We start from the raw sequence: 16,713 nt of genomic DNA, 5'->3' as shown, positions 1-16,713 counted from the left end.
TGAAAAGATCACATGTACATTATACAGTTTTAGCTTTGTTCCCAGAGCTCGAAAATCATTTGTGATCTTTTGAAAAGTATGCCTAGCGGTGTCATTGGTACCTACATGAATCAACATGTCCAGGCTGCCCCCTCTGTGCTGGGCGGGGCTTCCAGAGGCGGGATCCCGCCCCCTTTCTCAGCCAATGGGGGCCCTTCGATCCTCCCTCCCTCCCTCTCTCAGGGGGCGTGGCCAGGAAGGAATATAATTCAAGAAGTCACGAAACATGGAAGAAGGGCTAAACAGTCATTCATTTCTTTGGTGGTATATTTGCGTAGGCAGAGAGCCTGAACTCCTCCTGTTTTACATTTTGATGAGATAAATAAACAAAAAGACCCTTCCCCTACGCAACAAGATGGAAGTACCTCACATATTTAAATGTTGGCAGCGGAGGGCCAGTCAAACAAAAGGTTCCCTTACATGAAGGTTTCTGCAGGCACCACGTCTTTCCACCTCCTGCTCAGGTCCTGAACTGGTGATTGGCAGCTCTGACGGTCTGGATGAGGGCGAATGAACTGACACTGAATCCAGACAAGATGGAGGCACTCCTGGTCAATCCGAAGGCCAAAGAGGTCATAGGGTTACACCTTGACGTGGTGAGGGGGCTTGCGTGTTCCAATGAACCTGAGGGCACAACCACTGGAGTCTCACACTCCTGGGAGTGGCCACGGGGGAGGATCCAGACCAAGAACAATCCGAAGACTCAAAAACTTCAACGGCTGTGAAGGCGGAAGAAGGCTGCAACAGACTGAGAAGCCACTCCCGTTGTGTAACCACACCACTGCTGGGACCCCACTCTGTGAAGACTGTGTGTTGACCGGCCGTGCACCAACCTCCACACATTAAAAAAAAAATCACGCACAGGCATCCTCCAAGAAAAATACAACAGAGACGGAAGACCATCATCCTCGAACTACGAAAGATCGCCTAAGTAAGATGGGGTTACACTCCCCCTGAAGACACAGGTCCACAATTGGGGACTGACTCCACATGGTGGAAGTTGTAGTTCACCCTGCATCAAGACACAGCACTGGGACCCCCACTGACAACAGACCTGGACCACAATTGGCACACACAACCCTCATGACCAAAGGAAAATACTGGAGAGGTTTGCGGGGGAATTCACCTTGACTTACTGGGATTTATAGTTCACCCACAATCAAAAAGCACTCTGGACACCACCAAGGATAGCCCTGAGCCTAACTTAGCACACAGAACCCCCATGACCAACAAAAGTGCAGGAGGGCTTTGGGGGAAAGTCACCTTGATTTATAGGAATTATAGTTCACCTACATCCAGAGAGTATTGCGAATGCGAACAACAATGGATCTGCACCAAATTTCAAATCACATTTATTTCGGTCATAGACCAGCACAGGAAATAAAGGTCACAGTTACATACAAACTTGGTACGTTTAGTACATTTAAAATATAAAGATACTAAAGCACAATAACCGGGGGGAGGGCGGGGAGTAGTGGAAGGGGAAACAGGGCAAAAACATACAACGCAGAGGTCCATCAGCCAGTTATAGAACCAAGAGAGATGATTACTGGAGACATGGGTCACTTTTGGGACCCATCATCCCCTGGCGGACTTTGTACGCACAAAACTTTGCAACATTGTCAGTTGTAGCTGAATGAGTATCCACAAGTAGCTGGGAGGGATAAAAGTCTCCTGAACGGCCTGGGTGCTTGTGTATCAACGGTAAGATATCCCTGGCAAGCATACCCGATATGGCCAATTTGGAAGACTGGTAGGCTTTGGGAGTTGTAGATACTGGGATTTATAGTTCACCTGCATCCAGAGACACTGTGACCACCACCGACAATAGACCGGGACCAAACGTGGCACACAGAACCACCAAGACTAACTTAATATACTGGAGGGGTTTGGGGGGAACTGACCCACCATGGTGGGAGCTGTAGTTCACTAGAAGTGTTGTTGTTGTGTCACAAACCACTGTCTGAATTGTGTCATGTTTTCAACTCCAGACTTAATAATTCAAGTTTCCAAATTTTATCTTCTATTTTTTAAAAGTTATTAACTTCAAATCTGTATGAACCAAATCTTCCGACCTTCCCGTTTGTGTGAACGTGTTTGCATGACTTCCCAGCAAAGCAACCAGACGTGGTCTCTGAAGGGCCTCCTGGATCTCACAGACCTCACTCTTCCCTGAACACTCGACATCCAAAGAACAGGAACCCTTTGGGCTCAGAACAAAACAAGCGGACGACGGATCTCGACCAAACTTGGCACACAGACCCAACATGGCCAACTGTGCATACAGGTGAGGTTTGGGAGTGATTGACCTTGGCATGTGGGAGTCGTAGTTCACCCTTATCCCGAGAGCACTGAATCTAGCTGACGTTGGATCTGCAACGCCCACCAATGACGGATCAGGACCAAACCTGGCACACAGACACCCCAGAACCAACAGAACATACTGGAGGGTTTTGGGGACCGACCCACACGTGTGAGAGTTGTAGTTCACCCTGCATCCAGAGAGCCCACCAATGACGGATGTGGACCAAACTTAGCACACACAACCCTGATGACCATAAGAACACACTGGAAGGGTTTGGGGGATAGACAAGATAGTCAAAAAGAATAGATGGTGATCAAAGCAGTGAATACATGTTGTGTAAAGCATAATAGGAATAATAATGTCTGAAGGAAGACAATTGAATCCAAACCCATGCCACCAACACAGAGGAAGGAATGATGTTCAAAGGCGCTCCAGATTCAACATTAAACCCCATTTTGGGCTAAAACCATGTCTACCAACCCCTCCAGTTTCAGCCGTTTTGACCCTTATAAATCCCCCCCTTTTTTTGACAAAAATAAAAAATAAAGAGATATTAAAAGCAACAATACCAAAAAGGCAGAAATGATATATAATTCTTCAACTACACTAACTACTACATGAGATACAAAACTAAATCAGAAACAAACAGACTAACAAAGCAGTTACCTACCTAGACACACAACTGAACTAACAAACAGACATGGATACGTGCCTAAAAGCTTCAATCTGTTAATTTTTATTTCTCATTATTCTACTCCCTTTAGATAATGTAATTACTTCCAGAATGGAACATACAGAGTTCCCTCACTACTTCACGGTTCACTGTTTGCGGATTCGCTGTTTCGTGGTTTTTCAATAAACTCTCAAAGACTATTACAAATCATAAAAAATAACAATTTACAGCCTAAGGAAGGGAGGAAGGTGAAGCTGAAGGGAGAGAAAAGGAGCCCAAGCAGCAACGGATGAAGGAGTCAATTTATCAACACACGATTTGTTTATAAAGGCTTAAAATACTGTATAACTACTAAAATAATGTATAAATATATAGCATCCCAACTTCGCAGATTTTCACTTATTGCGGTTGGTCCTGGAACCTAACCCTCGCAATAGGTGAGGGAACACTGTATTTTAGTTCAATCTTTCTACAATACACCACATGTGATGAAATGTCCCAACTTTGAGCTTGCATTTCCAAAATTTGCAAGAGTTGCTTTTCTATGCGTTAGAATGACATTCTGGGGTCAATTAACACCATTCTCTCCAGGGTGAATTCTATGATGTCTATGTATAATGTTATTTCATGAAAAGCTCTGTCCACACTCCATGCATTTCTATGGTTTCCCCCCAGTGTGAGTTCTTTGATGTAAACGTAGAGCTCCACTCCGAGCAAAGCTTTGTCCACACTCTAGGCAGTTATAGGGTTTCTCCCCAGTGTGAGTCCTTTGATGCGAACGTAGACCTGAACTACAAGTAAAGCTCTGTCCGCACTCCAGGCATTTACAGTAGAGTCTCACTTATCCAACACTCGCTTATCCAACGTTCTGGATTATCCAACGCATTTTTCTAGTCAATGTTTTCAAAATATTGTAATATTTTGGTGCTAAATTCATAAATACAGTAATTACTACATAGCATTACTGCGTATTGAACTACTTTTTCTGTCAAATTTGTTGTATAACATGATGTTTTGGTGCTTAATTTGTAAAATCATAACCTAATTTGATGTTTAATAGGCTTTTCCTTAATGCCTCCTTATTATCCAACATATTCACTTATCCAACGTTCTGCCGGCCCGTTTATGTTGGATAAGTGAGACTCTACTGTATATGGTTTCTCCCCAGTGTGAGTCCTTTGATGTGAACGTAGACCTGAACTCTGAGAGAAGCTCTGTCCACACTCCAGGCATTTATAGGGTTTCTCCCCAGTGTGAGTCCTTAGATGGGAATGTAGACCTGCCCTCTGAGTAAAGCTCTGTCCACACTCCAGGCATTTATATGGTTTCTCCCCAGTGTGGGTCCTTTGATGTGAACGTAGAATTGAACCATCACTGAAGCTCTGTCCACACTCCAGGCAGTTATAGGGTTTCTCCCCAGTGTGAGTCCTTTGATGTCTACGTAGGTCTGAACTATGAGTGAAGCTCTGGCCACACTCCAGGCAGTTATATGGTTTCTCCCCAGTGTGAGTCCTTTGATGTGAACGTAGTCCTGAACTCTGAGTGAAGCTCTGTCCACACTCCAGGCAGTTATAGGGTTTCTCCCCAGTGTGAGTCCTTTGATGTGAACGTAGACATGAACTCTGAGTGAAGCTCTGTCCACACTCCAGGCAATTATAGGGTTTCTCCCCCATGTGACTCCTTTGATGTGAATGTAGACTTGAACTACGAGTAAATCTCTGTCCACACTCCAGGCATGTATAGGGTTTCTCCCCAGTGTGAGTCCTCTGATGTGTATGTAAATTTCCCTTCTGAGTGAAGCTCTGTCCACACTCCAGGCATTTATAGGGTTTCTCCCCAGTGTGACTCCTTTGATGTGTCTTCAGCTTTCCATGCTGACTAAAGTTCTTTCCACATTCAATACATTTATATACTTTCTCCTCCATGTCAGCAGTGTTATGTATATTTAATTCCAATAAGGACACTTGATTCTCGTTTTTCCCTTTCTGATTACTCACAGCACTGGGTTCAAATTACAGGAAAGTAGATTCCATCTGAATGTTAAGAACTTCCTGACGGTTAGAGCTGTTCAGCAGTGGAACTCTCTGCCTCAAAATGTAGTGGAGGCTCCTCTGGAATCTTTTAAACAGAGGCTAGATGCTCATCTGTCAGGGGTACTTTGCGCTTTCCTTGCACGGCGGAGGCCTGGACTGGGTGCCTCATGCAGTCTCTTCTATGGTTCTACTCTACAATCCAAAGTGAATGTAGGAATTCAGCAAGATCAGCCCCTTGAGAGGAATCCTTTTTCCTAGAGGACTGGTTTCCTTATTGCACTTTGGTTTCCAAATGCCTTAATATCGACTAGAAGCTGGTTCGTTTCCCATCACGGCAGGGGTGGCTCCAGAGAACTCTCATGTCCTGGTCAAGAAAGAAGAAGCAAAAGGTTAGACATGAAGCCGCATACCTCTGGCTCAAGGAAAACAAAGCAAAAAGGGAAAGAAGAAAGGAAAGATGGAAGGGAAGAAACACAGAAGGTGAGGATAAGAGAAGGACGGAGTCATGGAAGGAGGGAACTGAACCCTTTTCCAATATTGGAGGGCCACACCCATTTCACTGGGTCAGACCCAAATGTGGTTAAAGGAACACAAGGCAGGCTGGCTGGCAGAATTCCGTCCAACATTCAAGGGTGTAACATATTCTGGATCATGGGTTTCCGTGAATTACCAGCATTGTGCTAAATGCTGAAAGGAACAAGGATTTCTTTATTGGTTGTGTCGTTATCTCCCCTGCCACAGGGACTCCCCACTCTGCTTCCTCAGCATCTCAAAGGGTCACTCCGGCCACATTTCCCAAATGAATCTTCCAAACTAACAAGGACCTGCATTCCCAATTGGCTAATTCAAAGCCCCTCCCTGAGGTAACAAGGTCACACTTGAGGGAGGGCTAAGAGGTCCTCATTCTTCACTACCAGCGGATGTGCTGAGACTGACGACAAGGAGGAGCCGGGCATTTCTTCCTCAGCGCATCCGACGGCAGAAAAGCATGAGCTTGCCCTCCCTCCACTGCAGCCTTGTTTCCTCAAGGAAGCTCCTGGCCCTCGCCACCCGCGTGGCCCCGGCCCAACCAAAGAGGCGGAGGAGAGAAATTAATACTTGTATGGCTATAGGTACTGGTGAATGTTATACTGTCATGTATTGTATTTAACCATGTTATTTTCTTGGATGTCACAGTATACAAAAATGGCAAGAGATTGATGGTCAAAAACTATAGAAAGCCAACAGATAAAAATTCCATAATGCACTACTCCAGATTCCACCATCATAAATTAAAAACCAACTTACCTTTTGCACAATTAATAAGATTGAAACGTAACACTAGTTCCCCTGAGGATCTTGCTACAGAAGTGTCTATCTTTAAGAAACAGTTTAAGGAGAGAGGTTATCCTATAAGAATCATAAAACCAGCTATTAGGAAGGCAGAATCTATAGACAGGAGTAACTTACTAAAGGAACAGACAAAACAAAACAATGATCGCATCATTTGGCCATTAACTTTAACACAATTCTCTCCAAAAATCCACAAAATTATTAGAAAACATTGGCACCTAATTAGAGATATCCCTGGATGCCAAAACTTACCACTATTAGCCAACAAACGCTCAAGAAATCTTAAGGACATACTTATAAACTCTGATTTAACAAAACTCAACATTTTGAAGAATCCAACCTTAGAGGCCACACAAACTGTGGACATTGTGTTGTTTGTTGTCTCTTAGAATCAAACAATATATACATCCTACTTTAAAATTCAATATACAACTACAAAGTTTCACTACATGTAACACTGACCAGGTCATATATGTTATAGAGTGTCCTTGTGGGCTCTTATATGTGGGCATGACTTCTAGATCTCTAAAAACCAGAATATTAGAACATCGCTGACATATCAAGAATAAAGCATCAGATTCCATTCTTTATTCACATTTTTTAGAGAAATTGCACTCCTATACAAGCTTTAGATTCTGTGCTCTAGAAAGGATAACCATAAAACCCCATGGGGACATAAAAAGGATTTTACTACAGAGGGAAGCCTTTTGGATATTTAAATTACATACAGTCCATCCACATGGCTTAAATGATAAATTAGATCTCTCTTGTTTTTTGTAATTACCCTTAATGAGTGCTCCAAGTAGCTAGCCATCCTTAAAAAGGGAGCTACCTCCATGAGCTAATTGCTCACAAATGGAAGGCAGTAGGATCATTATCCACAACTGAAGTGCTACAGCAGAGCCACAAACTCCTTAGTGTTTTTTTTTTGTTTAAATGAGTGTTAAACCAACGAGAAATTGTTTAATGTTACTGGGTGCTGGCAACAGCAAATCTATTATGTTGTCTTTTTTAAATATAGTTTACAAAAGCTGCAGAAAAGTCTACTACAAACACATGAAAGAACCTTCAGAAGCTACCTGAAGAAGGGATTTTGATCCAGAAACAAGGGTCACAAAATACCCAGGAATCCTTGTTGTTCTACATTCCTTTATGGTTTACATTCCTCCTGCGCATCTCCAAAACATTAACTTACATGGGACTATGATAAATGTATCTAAAGTGTGACCACAATATACAGTTGTTTATTCCTTTGACCATGCATTTCATGCGCCTGTAAGGATTATAATTTGTCTGTTACCATTGTTTTATTCTGTATATTAGTTAGTAATAGGACAACTGTATCTTTACATGTATTTTAGATTTCTGTGTACTTTAGTGCTGGGCTTGTACTAACCTGACTAGCCCTTCCAGCCTTAACTTCTCACCTGCCTCTCGCACTTTGCCACCAGCCCTCCCCTCGCAGCTGTATTGCACAGGCCTTTCCCTTGTCCCTAGCTTGGTAACGTCCATTACGCTCGGCTAAATATTGGTTGTTGTATGATGAATTATGTTTTTAACTATGTCCTTTATGATGTTGGTATATGTATTTTTATTGTTATATTTTGACCTTTGTCTGATTGGGCTTGGTCCCCATGTAAGGCACCCTGCGTCCCTTCAGGGAGATGGTGGCGGGATACAAAAATAGTGTTGTAGTAGTTGTTGTTGTTATTCTTAGTAGTAGTAGTAGTAGTAGTAGTAGTAGTAGTATGGGGGGGGGAAGTGTGGTACAATATGGTTTTACACTTTAAAGGGACCAACAAAGTGTTGAACAAAGTGTTCAAAGAATGAGTTTTGTTGGCTTCGACTCGGTCTGGACTAAGGTTTATGTACAAGGTTCTGTGGATGAATGGCTCAAGTATTTTGTATTGTTTTAAATCTGAATTTAACTGCTTATGTTTTTATTCTTTTGTATTGTTGTGTATTGGCATCAAATTCTGCCAATTTTGTAAGCCGCCCTGAGTCCCTTCGGGTGAGAAGGGCGGGATAGAAATGATGGAAATAAATACATAAAATAAACAAAGAAACAGAAGAATGCAAGTGAAATGGTGGATCGATGAAGGTGGTATCGCTTAACTGCCGAGGCCTTGGCTACTGCTATGAAGGGAAGTTGATTACAAATAATAATAATAATTTATTTCTTATATTCCGCCTCCATCTCCCCAAGGGGACTCGGGGCGGCTTACATGGGGACAAAGCCCTAAAATCAACAGTTGACATATGCATAAAAACAGTAGGAGTTACAAAATATAAATACATAGCAAGAACCAAACAATTTTAAAACTTTAAGATAAAACACAGAGCATATCAGTTAGACAGGGGAGTGGGGCTGTTTAGGATTACGTGGGAGGGGATGACTTGTGCAAACATGAATAGTGGAACCAGAGTGGGGTAAAGTGCTAGGAGCCGGCAAGGCGATTTGGACTGTATGATGAAAGTGCAGCTGATTATTCTATATAAAAGCATTAGCAACGAGAAAACAGCTAGAAAAACACGAGTTAGAAAGGACTCAAAAAGATTTGATATTTTTAAATAGAGAATACTTTAAATACAGTAATACAGAAACTCCAAATTATTAGCCAAAGCAGCACACGTTAGAAAGGGAAGAAAATAATAACATCAATGAAAGACAAGGAAGGTAAGAACCATACAAGGATGGAAGACAAAATATTAGCTTTTCCAAAATTTTATCAAGAACTATACTCGACAAAAAAAAAAAACTCCCCCCCAAAAATAGAGGAATATATTGAGAAATATTGGAAAAAATAAAGATCCAGATCTGGGAACAAAGCTAAAACTGTATAGTGTACATGTGATCTTTTCATCCCTCCTCCCCGTTGTAGGACACGGCTCTACAAGGGCCGGAAAAATAGGATAGGTCAATAACTGGCTCAGAAAATGGTGTCAAGAGGAGCATTTTGGCTTCCTTGACCATGGTCTACTCTTCCAAGAGGATGGACTACTGGCAAGCGATGGGGTGCATCTCACACAAGTAGGAAAACATCTTTTTGCACACAGACTCACAAACCTCATCAGGCGCACTTTAAACTAGATCCACTGGGGGAGGGGAACAACAGCCTGGCGAACACTATATTACTCACGACCACAGGGAACCGCCAAAAGGCTAAACGGAGGGCTGCACAAACACAGCAAGGACCAAGTACAGAGAGCACAATAATCCCAAATAAACAGTTCGAGGGGAGGTCACAGGGGGTTACATGTCTTTACACTAATGCTCAGAGCATGGGAAATAAGCAAGACAAACTCCAACTCCTAGCACAGCACCACACATACGATGTCATAGGCATCACTGAAACCTGGTGGGATGACTCCCATCACTGGAATTTAACCATTGAGGGCTATAACCTCTTTCACAGAAATAGAACAAAGGGGAGAGGAGGGGGAGTAGCTTTATATGTCAAAAACAGTTACGTTGCAGAAGAAATGCAAGACTGTAATCCGGGAAACCAGCTTGAAAGCATCTGGATAAGAATCAAGGGAACCGGGACTCAAAAAGATCTTGTCGTGGGTGTCTACTACAGACCTCCGAGTCAGGATGAAGGACTTGATGAAGCCTTCTGTCAACAGCTGACCAAACAGGCACAAAGAAGAGATATAGTAGTCATGGGCGATTTCAATTATCCCGATATCTGCTGGAAAACAAACTCAGCCAAGAGTACAAAGTCCAACAAATTCCTCACTTGCCTTGCAGATAATTTTATGGTCCAGAAGGTAGAAGAGGCAACAAGGGGATCAGCAACTCTTGATCTAATCTTAACAAATGTGGAAGACCTGATCAATACAGTTGAAGTGGTTGGATCCTTAGGGGCAAGTGACCATGTGCTCCTGCAGTTTGCAATACAAAGGAATGATGAAACTAAGACAAGTCAAACACGCATTCTGGACTTTAAGAGAGCTGACTTCCAAAAAATGAAGGAATTACTGAGCGGCATTCCATGGATGCCGATATTAAAACACAAGGGAGTTAAGGATGGATGGGAGTTTTTCAAAAGTGAAATACTCAAGGCGCAAATGCAAACAGTGCCAACAAAGAAGAAAAATAAGACAAGTGCAAAGAAGCCAGAATGGATGTCCAAAGAACTTCTAACTGAGCTAAAGCTCAAAAGTGACATGCACAAGAAGTGGAAAAGGGGAGAAATCACCAAAGAAGAATTCAAACGTATAGCCAACACCTGTAGGGAAAAGGTTCGCAAGGCTAAAGCGCAAAATGAGCTCAGGCTTGCCAGGGACATAAAAAACAACAAAAAAGGCTTTTTTGCTTACGTTGGTAGAAAAAGGAAGAAAAAGGAGGCGATAGGGCCATTGCAAGGAGAAGATGGGGTGATGGCGACAGGGGACAGGGAAAAGGCAGAACTACTTAATACCTTCTTTGCCTCGGTCTTCTCACAAAAAGAAAGCCATCTTCAACCTCAGCAACACGGAATGGACGAAGGATTGGGGGAAATCCAACCCCAAATAGGGAAACAAGTTGTCCAGGAACACCTGGCCACTCTAAACGAATTCAAGTCCCCAGGGCCAGATCAGCTACATCCAAGAGTACTGAAGGAACTAGCGGAAGTTATTTCAGTACCACTGACAATTATCTTCGAGAGTTCTTGGAGAACGGGAGAAGTCCCAGCAGATTGGAGGAGGGCGAATGTGGTCCCTATCTTCAAGAAGGGAAAAAAGAACGACCCAAACAATTACCGTCCGGTCAGCCTCACATCAATACCAGGCAAAATTCTGGAAAAGATCATTAAGGAAGTGGTCTGCGAACACTTCGAAACAAATGCGGTCATTGCTAATAGTCAACACGGATTTACCAATAACAAGTCATGCCAGACTAATCTGATCTCTTTTTTCGATAGAGTTACGAGTTGGGTCGATACAGGGAATGCTGTGGATGTAGCATACCTGGATTTCAGTAAGGCCTTCGACAAAGTCCCCCACGACCTTCTGGCAAACAAACTAGTAAAATGTGGGCTAGACAAAACTACGGTTAGGTGGATCTGTAATTGGCTAAGCGGACGAACCCAAAGGGTGCTCACCAATGCGTCGTCTTCATCATGGAAAGAAGTGACAAGTGGAGTGCCGCAGGGCTCCGTCCTGGGCCCGGTTCTGTTCAACATCTTTATTAACGACTTAGACGAAGGGTTAGAAGGCACGATCATCAAGTTTGCAGACGACACAAAACTGGGAGGGATAGCTAACACTCCAGAAGACAGGAGCAGAATTCAAAACGATCTTGACAGACTAGAGAGATGGTGTGATGTCTCATGGGCCATGTAGTCCCGTTCCTAGTACTATTGTGGCAGACGAAGAGGAAAACTTGGGTTTCCCACCGATTCAGCCAGAATCGGAGCCCCTGCACCTGCAGGATGTTTGCCCACAAGAAGTCAGCCAAACAAGCCTTGGCCAGAATTCTCCCCCGTACTCTCGTAGGGATAATATTAATCGAGATAGAGGCGCTAGGGAGGCGAATCGCCGAAGCGCCAGGATCGCTGCCAGACAATTAGCTGATGAAGCCTGCTTCCCTTGGGAAATCTTAAGGAGTCATGCATCTGGACACAGTTTGGGTTTCACTTCTTGTTCCCCAGGGAAAGTGTTCCTTGGCGGGAAAACAAGATCCTATATAGCTGTTTTACGCAAGGAGATCCTTGCGAAGTCAATTCGTCAACTTGTGGAGTGAGATCGTGTGTGGACTACGCTACTCCAGTCCCTTGTTTCCAGGACCAAGTTCCAAGCCTTGTTTCACGGACCTTGTTCTAGTATCAAGCTTTCCTTGTTTCCACGGACCTCGTCTCGGACCTTGTTCTTGCTGCCACGTATCAAGTCTTGTTTGCCAAGAATCCGGTTTGTTTCCAGCCTTGTTGTCAAGCTCCATTGGACTAAAGAACCTTGTCATTTCCCCACACTTGCTTGGCAAGTGTGTGTTTCGGTTATTGGATTATAACTTTGGACTCTAATATCTCATATTGGACATTGTTTTTCTGGACTATATTTCACCTTTCCTGAAAGGTCTACTTCTGAACTATATTTTCCACTTGTTTTTATTGACTTTACATATTCCTTTAATAAAGATATTAGATAGATTCTGGTCTCTGCGCATGGTTATTGGTGCTCTGCAGCCTGGGTCCTGACAGATGGGCCGAAACTAACAAAATGAAGTTCAACAGGGACAAATGCAAGATACTTCACTTCGGCAGAAAAAATGGAAATCAAAGATACAGAATGGGGGACGCCTGGCTTGACAGCAGTGTGTGCGAAAAAGACCTTGGAGTCCTTGTGGACAACAAGTTAAACATGAGCCAACAATGTGATGCGGCTGCTAAAAAAGCCAATGGGATTCTGTCCTGCATCAATAGGGGAATAGCGTCTAGATCCAGGGAAGTTATGCTCCCCCTCTTTCTATTCTGCCTTGGTCAGACCACACCTGGAATACTGTGTCCAATTTTGGGCACCACAGTTGAAGGGAGATGTTGACAAGCTGGAAAGCGTCCAGAGGAGGGCGACTAAAATGATTAAGGGTCTGGAGAACAAGCCCTATGAGGAGCGGCTTAAAGAGCTGGGCATGTTTAGCCTGCAGAAGAGAAGGCTGAGAGGAGACATGATAGCCATGTACAAATACGTGAGGGGAAGTCCTAGGGAGGAGGGAGCAAGCTTGTTTTCTGCTGCCCTGCAGACTAGGACACAAGGGAACAATGGCTTCAAACTACAGGAAAGGAGATTCCACCTGAACATCAGGAAGAACTTCCTCACTGTGAGAAGGGCTGTTCGACAGTGGAACTCTCTCCCCGGGGCCGTGGTGGAGGCTCCTTCTTTGGAGGCTTTTAAGCAGAGGCTGGATGGCCATCTGTCGGGGGTGCTTTGAATGCGATTTCCTGCTTCTTAGCAGGGGGTTGGACTGGATGGCCCATGTGGTCTCTTCCAACTCTACTATTCTATGATTCTATGATTCCATGATTCTATGAAACAGATAAATTAGTTATGGAACAATTAATTTCATAAAAAGAGATTGGAGAAATTACAGATAATTTAAAACCTGGGAAGATCCCAGGAATTGATGGGCTGGGACCGGAATATTAACAAAAAATAACATCATATTAATACCTAAATTAAAAGAATTATGTCATAAGATAATAACAGGAAAGAAGATCTCACCATCTCAGGAACAGTCTCTGATTATATTAATTTTGAAACCTAACAAGGACCCAACAGAACCCGGATCATATAGACCCCTTTAGTTAATAAATCAAGACACTACAATTTTAACAGCAATTATGGGGAAAAAAAGAATAGGGTTCTAAATATACTTCATAATTTATTTAATTATCAGGAAATTTGAAAAATGAGTCTTTAATTAATTTTCCCCTCCTGTTTTAAAGACTCAATTAAATATTTGGGAATAAGTGAAAAATTAGAAGTTGTAGAGACTAATAATTTTATTAAATGAAGAAAGGAAATAAATATAACATTTTTAGAATATGCTAAACTCAAATTATCATGGTTTGGAAGGATAGCATTGATTAAGATGAAAATATTACCTTTTTTAAAATTTAGAATGTCACCTATGAAAATGTAAACGTGGTCTGTAATGGAAATAAAAAGCCTGAATAAATATAACTAAATGGTACGTAGTCTAAGGTTTAGCGGAGCAAGGAAAACTGGAAGGGCCAGAAGAGGGGTTCTCCACCCGGGGTCCCTCCCCAGGTGTGTTTGGCCTACAACTCCCAGAAATCCCAGCCAGTTCAGTTTACCAGCTGTTAGGATTCCTGGGACTGGAAGGCCAAAAACATCTGGGGAGGGACCCCAGGTTGAGAACCACTGGGCTAGAAAAAGAAGATAACAAATTAGAATGGAAACCAGAGTATATTTTGATAGAAAGTAAAAGAAACTCTGAAAAGAATTGGTATAACCAACGGAGTAACCCCCTTACATAAATACAGTGGAGTCTCACTTATCCAAGCTAAATGGGCCCGCAGAACGTTGGATAAGCAATATGTTGGATAATAAGGAGGGATTAAGGAAAAGCCTATTAAACATCAAATTAGGTTATGATTTTTCAAATGAAGCACCAAAACATCACGTTATACAACAAATTTGACAGAAAAAGTAGTTCAATACGAAATAATGCTATGTAGTAATTACTGTACAGTTAGGGTAGAGTCTTGCTTATCCAACGTTCTGGATTATCTAATACATTTTTGTAGTCAATGTTTTCAATACATCGTGATATTTTGGTGCTAAATTCCTAAATACAGTAATTACAACATAACATGACTGCCCAGAGGACACCCGAGGGGGGTCGGGGAGGAGGGGGGAGGGACCGGGTTGTGGTGCAGATGGTTAAGAGCCAGACGCAAGAGATCCCTGCTGAGCGAAAGAAAGAAAGGCCGAGGGTTCGAAGCCCATGTCGGATCCACCTCCCTTGTCCTTGACCATCATCCAGAGAGCACGGTCGACCCAACCAAGGATGGATGCGGATCAAATTTGCCACGGATGATGGGACTTGCAGTCCCTTCACTGACACTGTGACCCCCACTGAGAATGCGCTGGGACCAGACTTGGCCCAGAGGCGCCCCTTGACCAACAGAAGTTACTGCAGGGGTCACTGGGAATGGACCTTGGTTTGGGGAGTTATAGTTCACCCACATCTAGAGAAACTGTGACCCCCACTGACAGTGGACTGGGACCAGACTTGGCACAGAGGCGCCCCTTGACCAACAGAAGACACTGCAGGGGTCACTGGGAATGGGTCTTGGTTTTGGGAGTTATAGTTCACCCACATTTATTTATTTATTTATTTATTTGCGACATTTATATACCGCCCTTCTCACCCCGAAGGGGACTCAGGGCGGTTTACAAGTATATATACATACAATATATTATATTATACAACTATATTGCAATATTATTAGTAATATTGCATGTAATATAAATATACAATTATAATAGTGAATTATAATTATTATTACATTGTATTACAACATAATATTATTATTATTAATATATATTCATTATTATTATTTTTATTATATATTCATTATTATTTTTATTATATATTCATTATTAATATTAATATATATTCATTATTATTACTATTATTATTAATAATATATATTCATGTAGAGAAACTGTGACCCCCCCCCTCCACTGACAATGGACTGGGACCAGACTTGGCCCAGAGAAGCCCCTTGACCCACTGGGAATAGAAATTGGTTTTGGGAGTTGTAGTTCACCCACATGTAGAGAAACTATGACCTCCACCAACAATGGATCGGGAGTAGACTTGGCCCAGAGAAGCCCCTTGACCCACTGAACACACTGCAAGGGTCGGTGGGAATGGGCCTTGGTTTTGGGAGTTGCAGTTCACCTACAGCCAGAAAGGACTGAACCCAGATGAGGTCAGGTCTGGCCCAAACTTGGCACAGAGACCCAATAGGGCCAGCTGGGCAGACAGGCCTGGTTTAATAGTAACAATAATAACAATAATAATAATAATAGATCTCTGTTTACATCCCTCACATAAACAACAGAGCAGATGGATGCTAGAAACACAACAGGACAGACAGATGAAGGGAAACAACTGGAGCAGACCTTCAAGTCCTGTGGAGACCCGTCTGGGGAGGAGGGCATCCTGGGAGTTGTAGTCCTCCCGCCTCCCTCCCTCACACCCCGAGGCAGGCCGGGCTCCTTCCGCCTCCCCCCGGGCACCCCAGGCCAGCCCCCCTGCCTCCGTCTCCCCACAGACCTCTCTCTCTCTCTCGGCCTCTCCGTCCTCTTCCCTCCGCCGCCCTCCTTCCTTCCCGCCTCACAGACACAGACCAGGCCTCAGGCCAGGCCAGGCGCCGCCATCTTCCCCCTCTTCGTCCTCCTCCTTCTCCGGAGCCCGCCCCCGCCCCTCCCATTGGCTGAGCCCGGGACGCCCCGCCCACCGGAGGAACCCCATTGGCTGGGTCCCGCTCAGCCCTCCTTTGATTGACGGGCGAGACTGAGGAGGAAGAAAGGACTCGAAGAGAAGGAGGAGGAGAAGGCCAGAGTGGGTCCCTCTGTCTCTCTCTCTCCTCCCCCCCAGACACCATCCCTGCCACCGGGGGTCCCGAGGAGGAGGGGGCCAGGCTGGGCGCAGGGCCCTCTGGGAAGGGGAAGGACACCTCCTCCCGGGCTCCCAGGGCCAGTCTCGCCAGACCCCGACAGGGACCCCAGTGGGGCCTTGGCTCTGCCTGTCCGCCCGGCCTGGCCAGACCCCTCCCTGGCTGGGCCCAGGCCTCTCTCTCTCCACGCAGGTGAAC

The 16,713-nt window shown here is 43.9% G+C and overlaps 3 protein-coding genes across 4 annotated transcripts in view; 1 reads left to right on the top strand and 2 right to left on the bottom strand.

Annotated features, from left to right (window-relative positions):
• The window catches only part of LOC134294568 (zinc finger protein 850-like), a 256,756-nt gene that overhangs the window by 134,800 nt on the left and 105,243 nt on the right, over positions 1–16,713 (bottom strand). The window lies entirely within an intron of this gene.
• The window catches only part of LOC134294583 (zinc finger protein 420-like), a 72,712-nt gene that overhangs the window by 24,001 nt on the left and 31,998 nt on the right, over positions 1–16,713 (top strand). The window lies entirely within an intron of this gene.
• LOC134294600 (zinc finger protein 239-like) lies at positions 1,375–16,314 on the bottom strand. The gene is made up of 2 exons (XM_062966172.1): positions 16,173–16,314; positions 1,375–5,414 (listed from the first exon to the last, which is right to left on the bottom strand). Exon 2 carries the CDS (start codon positions 4,940–4,942, stop codon positions 4,100–4,102), a length of 843 nt encoding a protein of 280 aa, XP_062822242.1. The 5' UTR covers positions 4,943–5,414; positions 16,173–16,314; the 3' UTR covers positions 1,375–4,099.

Source organism: Anolis carolinensis, unplaced genomic scaffold, assembly GCF_035594765.1.
Source record: "Anolis carolinensis isolate JA03-04 unplaced genomic scaffold, rAnoCar3.1.pri scaffold_17, whole genome shotgun sequence".
Classification (NCBI taxonomy): domain Eukaryota; kingdom Metazoa; phylum Chordata; class Lepidosauria; order Squamata; family Dactyloidae; genus Anolis; species Anolis carolinensis.
This window is presented reverse-complemented; position numbering and strand designations above follow the sequence as displayed.